Source organism: Nicotiana sylvestris, chromosome 3, assembly GCF_000393655.2.
Source record: "Nicotiana sylvestris chromosome 3, ASM39365v2, whole genome shotgun sequence".
Lineage (NCBI taxonomy): Eukaryota > Viridiplantae > Streptophyta > Magnoliopsida > Solanales > Solanaceae > Nicotiana > Nicotiana sylvestris.
In genome coordinates this window covers 121,866,154-121,874,463 of record NC_091059.1, presented here as the reverse complement: position 1 = coordinate 121,874,463, position 8,310 = coordinate 121,866,154, and the positions used below count along the sequence as shown (strand labels likewise).

Below are 8,310 nucleotides of genomic sequence, written 5' to 3'. Positions count from 1 at the left end.
ACCAAGAGGTAGTAGACCTAGCTACTAGAGAGGTGGCTTAGCAATAGGAAGCATGGTAAGCGGCTGAAGCAGCCCGCAGAATTGCAGATGAAACGGTTGATGGGATCGAAGACTCAATCCCAACCGAATTATCGAGGATGAGTTTGAAATGCAATTCCTAGGCCTGGGAGATCACAGAGAGATTATTCTAGACCAGTGTACAACCAACAACAGTCTAATTTGAGGGCCCCACCCATCGATGCCAACAATTTTAAACTCAAATAGGGAGTCATCCAGACCATTCAAAATAATTGCATTTTCGGAGGCAAACCCAATGAAGACCCCAACAACCATCTGATGGACTTTGATGAAATTATGAACACATTCCACTACAATGGAGCATCACATGATGCTATATTCCTCAGAGCATTCCCTTTCTGACTTAAGGATGATGTAAAATAGTAGTTGAGAAGTCTGCCCACAGGGTCAATTCGTATGTGGGAGGAAATGACTACCAAGTTTCTGGAAAAATACTTCTTGCCTGCTAAGACTGGGAGGATGAGGAAGGAGATTCACAATTTTATCCAAGGTGAAGTACAAACAGTGTTTGAGGCATGAGAAATATTTAAGAATCTATTGTGGAGGTCCCTCACAACGGAATGGAGCAATGGATGCAACTTCAAGACTTTTGGGACAGGTTAAACCCGTCAAGGAGATTACTTAATAGTGCAGTCGCAGGTTCTCTAATGAAGAAAACTCCGGAAGAGATTGTCACTCTTTTGAGTGAACTATCTAAAGATGCAGAACAATGGTCCACAGACCAATGGGATCAAAGAATATCAACAAGGGTGCAACAAGTAGAATCATCTGTAGCAATGCAGGCCCAAATTGTAGCTATGGCTAAGGACATCAAGCAATTGACGATGGCTCAGGTGCAAAATCAACCATAGGTGGGATGTGACATCTGTGGGCCGGGACACCTTACACATGAGTGTCAAGCTACAACTGAGGAAGTCAATGCTATGGGAGCTTTAATAGAGGAAACTACCAAGGTGGGAACAACTTTAGCTATGGGTCAAAGACATCCAGGTTTTTAGTGGAGTGTACCTAATAGGACCTTGAATTCATGGCAACAAAATAATCTCAGACCCAGGGTGAACGACCACCAGGTTTTCAGAACCAGTAGAGGCGGCAATACTAGCCACCACAGCCAAATCAGTCAAATATGGAAGATCTTGTGAAGGCATTCATCAACAAAACGGATGAAAAATTGAAGACTCAGGGCATGATAATCCGAAATTTATAAAGACAAATGGGATAGATTGCAAATTTGTTGTCTGAGAGGGCTCCTCGGACTCTTCCCTTTGACACTAAAAAGAACCCCTAGGAAACAATCAAAGCTGTATCTCTGAGTAGTGGCACAACATTGATTGACCCAGTGGTGGAGGCTAGACCTGAGGTGGTTAACAAGCAGACTGGGACACCATCAAAAGGAGTGAAGAGCAAAAAGGCTAGAGTAGTGAGGTATAAAAGGAGATTGAAGAGTAGACATATGCCAGCTCTACCATTCCCTCAAAAGATGAAGCGGGAGAAACTTGACAAATGTTTTTGGCGATACTTGGAGATGCTCCAGAAACTTTATGTGAACATTCCCTTAATAGAGGTACTCACTCAGATGCCTGCTTATGCAAAGTTCTTAAAGGAAATTCTATCTAGTAAGAGAAAATTAGAGGAAACAACAGTGGTCAAGCTAAATTCCCACTGCAGTGCCATATTGCAAAACAAATTCCCCAAATGTGTGGGGACCCAGGAAGCTTCACCATACCATGCTCGCTGAGAAGTGAAAAGTTCGACAAGGCCCTCTATGAATTCTGGGGTATCTATAAATCTATGCCTTTGTCTGTATTCAGGAAATTAGAAGGTGAGATTGGAGTGATAAAATCAATACCAGTATCCCTACAACTGGCAGACCAGACCACTATTCTACCTGAAGGAATCATCGAAGATATTCTTATGTGGGTTGACAAGTTTGTGTTCCCCGTAAACTTTATTGTGGTGGATATGGAGGTGAAAAATGAGGTGCCTCTAATTTTGGGGAGGCCATTTTTATGCACAGATAGAGCTATCCTTGATATCTATGAGGGGAAACTTATGCTCAGAGCGGACAATGAAAAAGTGGTGTTCCATGTGAAGAGGATGATGAAATTCCCTCAGTGATGATGCATCCGCCTACAAGTTTGATTGTGGGGGATACTCCAGAGAGGTGTATTGCACAACCTAGCATAGTGGAGGAGGATGAAGATCCTGAAATAAAAAAATTGGTTGAAGCTCTTGAAACTGAGGATCAAGTGGTTGATGAGGAGGAACTAAAAAAAGGAGGCTTCTAAGACCAATGTGGAATTGAAAGTCCTCCCACTCACTTGAAATATGCTTTTCTTGGAACTAACAATTTTTCTGTGATTATTTCTACTGACTTGGCAGGTACACATGAGCAAAAGCTAATGCAGCTGCTGAAAAAGCATAAGAAGGCTGGGTTGGGGCGTAGCTGATATTTAAGGAATTAGTCCAGCCATTTGCATGCATAAAATTCTGCTGGAAGAAAATAGCAAGCCAGTGGTGAAGCCTCAACGTAAGTTGAACAAAAACTTGGAGGAGGTAGTGCACAAGGAGATCATCAAATTGCTAGATGCGGGAGTGATTTCCCCTTCTCTGATAGCCAGTGGATTAGTCCAGTTCAGGTTGTATCTAAGAAGGAAGGCATGACAGTGGTGAAAAATGAAGACAATGAGTTGATCCCCCAAGAACATGCACTGTGTGGAGAATGTGCATTGATTATAGAAGGCTGAATGATGCAACAAGGAAGGGCCACTTTCCACTCCCTTTTATTGATCAAATGCTCGAGAAAGTGGATGGACATGGATGTTACTGCTTCTTGGATGGGTACTCAGGCTACAATCTTATAGACATTGCCCAGAAGATGTTGAGAAGACCATTCACTTGCCCGTCAGGTATTTTTGCTTACAGGAGGATGTTGTTTGGGTTGTGTAATGCACCTGCCACTTTTCAGAGGTGCATGATGTCTATATTCTCCAATTTGAACGGGAAGTGTCTAGAGGTGTTCATGGATGATTTCACCCTTTTTGGTGATGACTTTGAGGATTTCTTGATGAATTTGAAGCTCGTGCTTGAACGTTGTGAAGCCACTCACTTGGTTCTTAACTGGGAGAAGTGTCACTTCATGGTAAATGAGGGAATTATCCTAGACCACAAAGTAACCACACATGGAATTGATGTTGACAGAGCTAAGGTTGATAGAATTGATAGGCTCCCTCCAACAACTTCTGTGAAGAGCATACGAAGTTTCTTAGGATATACTGGGTTCTATAGGAGGTTTATCAAACACTTTTATAGCATTACCAAGTTGTTGATAGCATTGCTAGCGAAAGATGCCAAGTTTGTTTTCAATGTGGAGTGCTTAAGAGCATTCAAATTGATAAAGAAAAAGCTTGTGAGTGCCCCTATTATAGTGACACTTGATTGGAGCCATCCATTCGAGATAATATGTGATGCTAGTGATGTAGCTGTGGGAGCATTCTGGGGCAAAGAAGAGATAAAATGTTTAGGCCCATCTACTATGCAAGAAAGACACTAAATGACGCTCAAGTCAATTATGCCGCTACTGAGAAAGAATTTTTTGCTGTGGTCTTTGCTTTGACAAGTTTAGATCATACCTTTTGGGGAGTAAAGTGATTGTACACACTAATCACTCAGCTTTGAAATACCTGTTGAGTAAGAAGGAGTTCAAGTCGTATCTAATACGGTGGGTGTTGTTGCTCCAAGAGTTTGGCTTGGAGATAAAAGACAGGAAGGGCACAGAAAGTCAAGTGGCAGATCATCTATCTCGACTAGAGAAACCTCCAGTTAAAACAGTCAAAATAAGGGAAGAGTTCCCTGATGAGCAGATTTTCTCCATAGTTGCGGTCTCTGAAAGGCAGCCTTGGTATGTTGATGTAACCAACTTTTTGGCTAGTGGATGGTTGCCTCGTGACCTCACTCATGATCAAAGACGGAAGCTTTAATGTAAGGTAAAAAGTTATTTTTGGAATGACCCTTTCTTGTTTAAACTGTGTGCAGATGGTGTGATTCGAAGAGGTGTGCCTGAAGGAGAGATGGCAAACGTTTTGTCTCATTGCCATGATGGATGTCACGCCCCAACCTCGGGAGGCATGACCGATGCTCAATCGAGTGATCCCAACTTAGCAAGCCTTTTTAGCACTTTCTACCCAACTCAATATGATTAAGGGAACTATGATTTCGTTTACTTAGACAATAGGAAAGATTGTACATTCAACATTGTTAGTTCATTTTATATCACAACCTTAAACCGTAGTTAAGTTTCCAAGATCTCATACAATTACAATCTTGAGATACAAGAGTTTACATTTACAACATAAATCATAGACCCATCCAATACCCGTACATAACCCACACAAACATCTACGGAGCCTCTAAGGATACAAAAGACAATTATAACAACGCCGACAACAAGGCCCCGACTATACCTTAAAAGTAGATATCTATAACAAAAGATGTACAACATAACCCCTTGAAGGAGAAAAGGGCTAACCAAGACTTTGAGAGGGGGATACTCTGCTACGCGCGATCAGCACTATCCGCTACGGAGCTACCTACATTCATTTAAAAATGTAGCACCCCCGGCAAAATGGACGTTAGTACCATGGAATAGTACTAGTATGTATAACTAAACACCATATTATTAGAAAGCTATCAGACAAGAATTCAAGGAAATCACAAGAGACAATCAAAGCTTTAACCGAACACCACATCATCAAACAAAGAATCATACAACTTTCACATGATTTCCATAACTTTAGTTTGGGGCATTTCATATGTTCATCATTGTTCTCAATACCACCGCTATCTTGAGCGGAGTCCGATCACGACCCGATCGTCTAGATTGCCTCATTTGAGACATATACCTCAATCACCATCTCATTTCCCTTTTCCGGAATTCAATATTAGCACATTACCACCATGTGTGTGACATGGTGTCCGATCACGGCCCAATCAGCTAGGCCGCCTTACCTAGGCGTTGTTCCTTTTTTACTAATCATCTCATTTGAATCTTTATTTCACATATATCATATCAATTCATTGGCGCTTAGGGCCACAATTATCACATCATTTCCACTTTCAATGTCAACCTTGCAATTTATAATCATAGGCACATACAAAAGCAATTCAAGTTGTAAGCATAGGTAAGATTTCACATAATTAGCATGACAATCTCAGTTTTAACTCTTGACGTGAAGTCTAGGCAATTTCAACACATGGTTCATATTCTTTGCACATCTTTAAATATCTAGAATAGTACTTTGCACACATTGAGGCACACCTTTCATGTATATATAAAATTTCAAAATCGATTCATGTAAAATAACAATCAATACATCAATCAAGTTTTCGGTCTTACCATATTTGCACATACACATACCAACGAAGCTCAATTTCAAATAGGAGGGTTTTTTAGCCATACATACCTCAATAGAGCTTTCCTTAAATTCTTACGAAATTCCGGGATTCTTAGCAACTTCAATCTATTATATGAAAATAACAAATTTAATCAAGAAATAGAGACATGCTCAAGATTCTAGCTCGTTTAAGTATATTATCAAGCACTAAGTGTGCATTGTGATTTTAGGACCCTTTTGTGAGAGATTTTCATCGCCTTACACCCCAATTGCTATCTTTTTAGTTCATAACCTCCCCATACCCTATTATCTTCTATGCATGCAAGAAAATCTATTCTTATGCCCATGAACCCACAAGCTAATTACTCATTCTAGTGTGAATTTCGAAACCAGAGATTAGGGCTCAAGTTCTTACCTCATGGGGTGAAAGTCTATTAAATTTTGCTTGAAAGTCTTCAAAGATTTTGCAAGTTTTGAGAGTTAGTTTTTCCCTCTAGAGCTCCCTCTCTCACTCTATTTGCTGTAAAAATAACATAAAAGAGGTCTAATGGGAGTTTTTAATGGGATGGGGTCAGGTTTAAAAGTTAGAAAATAGGAACCCTGACACAATCTGTGATCGCATATGCGATCGCATAATGGACACACGGCCCACAAAATGGACTGCAATAATGGTCCCAAAACCTGAACAAACTGTCTGGGTATGCTATATAAATGCGGTCCGCATACCTGTTCTGCAGTCGCATAATGCACTGCAGAACTGTCCCTCACAAAAATTCAAAGGGGATTATGCGATGACTATGCGGCCTACATATTGATTATGCGATCGCATAAATGGCCGCATAGTTGACCTCAAATTAACCAACAAACTATCTGACTCTGCGGAGACTATGCGGTCCGCATATCTATTATGCGACCACTAATGGACTGCAGAAATGCACTTTTCTGGAAAATATAATTCCTTAACTTGGCACTAAGAGATTTCGGGTTTTTGAGTAGAAAGTTTCCTTACAATGGAGCAGATAGAGGACAATATGGTAGAAATGAGCGCCCTTGCTACAAGAATGAGCGCCTTAGAGTAGGAGATGGAAGGAATGTGTACATCGGTCACAAACTTAGGAGCTCGAGTGGACGCCCTTGCTACACAAAATGCCAAATCAGATAGAAAGATCATGGCATGCCTGCGTGCACTTGGCTAGGCCTGCCACCTAGACCTCGGCCTTGTCCCCGACACGGATTGACTTGATCAGGGGAGTTTTCTTCACCTTTGTATATTTCTTTGTGTGACATGGGGACATGACACCATTTAAAGTGTGGGGTGGGGGATATGTGTGGGTTGTATGTACATGCATATGAGTTTTCTTCTTAGTAGTTGTAGCTTGCTTTGTTTTTGCTAGCTGCAGTAGGTAGAGATAATCGAAAAAAAACATAACATTTTAAATTTTTTTGACTTTTTCCGACAATGGATATCATTTGACGAGTTTCTTAAGGGAGTAAAGTTGAAGAAAAAAATAGACAGAAAGATTTTCTTTTTAGGTAGTGTATTAATTCCCCCTTGGTTTTTCTCTGTGCCGCGGTTCTTTTCCAAGGTTTTTGTTTGAACCGGATGTAGTTAGTTTTGGTTTTGTAGAATAGTAGGAATCCTTGTGCTATGAGTTGAGTTGAGTTGAAGACAATATCTATTGACTTTATTATGCCTTGAGAAGAGTGACTGCTTTAGTTCTAATGCTTAGGCTCTGTTTTTGACTCTTGCATAAGCACCTTAAATTGTATGATCTTAACTTTGCTTAACTGCTTCAACTAGAGTGTCTTGATAGTCCAATATTGAGTGAGTTATGTGCCATGTGTGTGTGAGATTTGGGTGTACTTTATGCATTGCATTCGATGTCTAGAACTTGCCCTGTGTGTTTAGAAAGTGAAATAGTAGTTTTATTCAGTCTTGGAAGTGATATAGTCATTTCTTTGTTGAGCCAGTTATATGCCTTATCCACCTAATTTTTATGTATCTTAGTTAACCCCTTTGAGTCTGTAATTTTGTTTCTTTGGCAACCACATTAGAAGCCTTACCCATTTGTTTGAATTGACCCTCTATTTGAACCGTGTACCTCTCGTAAGCACTTGAAATTGTTATGAACTATGTGAAAGTTGAGGTGTGGGGTGTTTGGTTGGCTTTTGAGTGGAACTAAAGAAATAAAGAGACATGTGCACTAGTTGGAAAAAGCAAGAGCCGCTTAAATTGAAAAAAAAGAGAAAAAATAGTTGTATTGTTTGCAAATATTCTTTGATGAGTGGCAACTCTTGATATTATCGTGCTTAAAGAAATAGGGAGTTAATATATATATATATATATATATATATATATGTGAAGGTGGAGTATGGTTTGACATAAGTGTGAGGTTGAGTGGTTAAGTATATGTATTAAAGTGCTCAGGGAGGTGTAGTTACTCTATATCTAAACATATCCTACCCGTCTTGCAGCCTACATTACAACCAATTAAAGTCATACTTGATCCTTGACCGAGCGAACTCAATTAGTAGAATAGTACAATATGGGAAAGCCTATGGCTCATTGTTTGTGGCATATGAATGTTGTTTATGAGAGTGAGTGAATTCTTTCTATCTTGAGTTCCTAATTATTCTTAACTTTTATGGTGTGTGGAACTACTCTCCAGTGTTGTATGAGGGCAGTTGATTCATGATGGAAAGGTAATTCATGACCTCTATGTTAGAAAAAGTGAGAGGGTTATAGATAATGAATTGTGCTGTTGAGTCAAACTTTGAGGTTAAGATGCCACGATCTGGTACTTAATCTGTTTTAAAGAGTTTTGCTATGATGAGTCTT

The 8,310-nt window shown here is 40.0% G+C and overlaps 1 protein-coding gene across 1 annotated transcript; it reads left to right on the top strand.

The window, feature by feature from the left end:
- Nucleotides 1–638: 638 nt before the first annotated feature.
- On the top strand, nucleotides 639–2,196 carry LOC138887952 (uncharacterized). The gene is made up of 3 exons (XM_070169745.1): nucleotides 639–911; nucleotides 1,367–1,642; nucleotides 1,747–2,196. The coding sequence occupies exons 1-3, from the start codon at nucleotides 639–641 to the stop codon at nucleotides 2,194–2,196; spliced, it is 999 nt and encodes a 332-aa protein (XP_070025846.1).
- The last annotated feature ends 6,114 nt before the right edge of the window (nucleotides 2,197–8,310 follow it).

What these genes read in the sequence shown, in the direction of transcription:
- LOC138887952 (XM_070169745.1), top strand. Translation starts at nt 639, where the DNA reads ATGGAGCAATGGATGCAACTTCAAGACTTTTGGGACAGGTTAAACCCG. An exon ending in AGCAATTGACGATGGCTCAG is followed by an intron (nt 912 to 1,366) that starts GTGCAAAATCAA and finishes AAGAACCCCTAG; the next exon opens with GAAACAATCAAAGCTGTATC. An exon ending in TGAACATTCCCTTAATAGAG is followed by an intron (nt 1,643 to 1,746) that starts GTACTCACTCAG and finishes TTCCCACTGCAG; the next exon opens with TGCCATATTGCAAAACAAAT.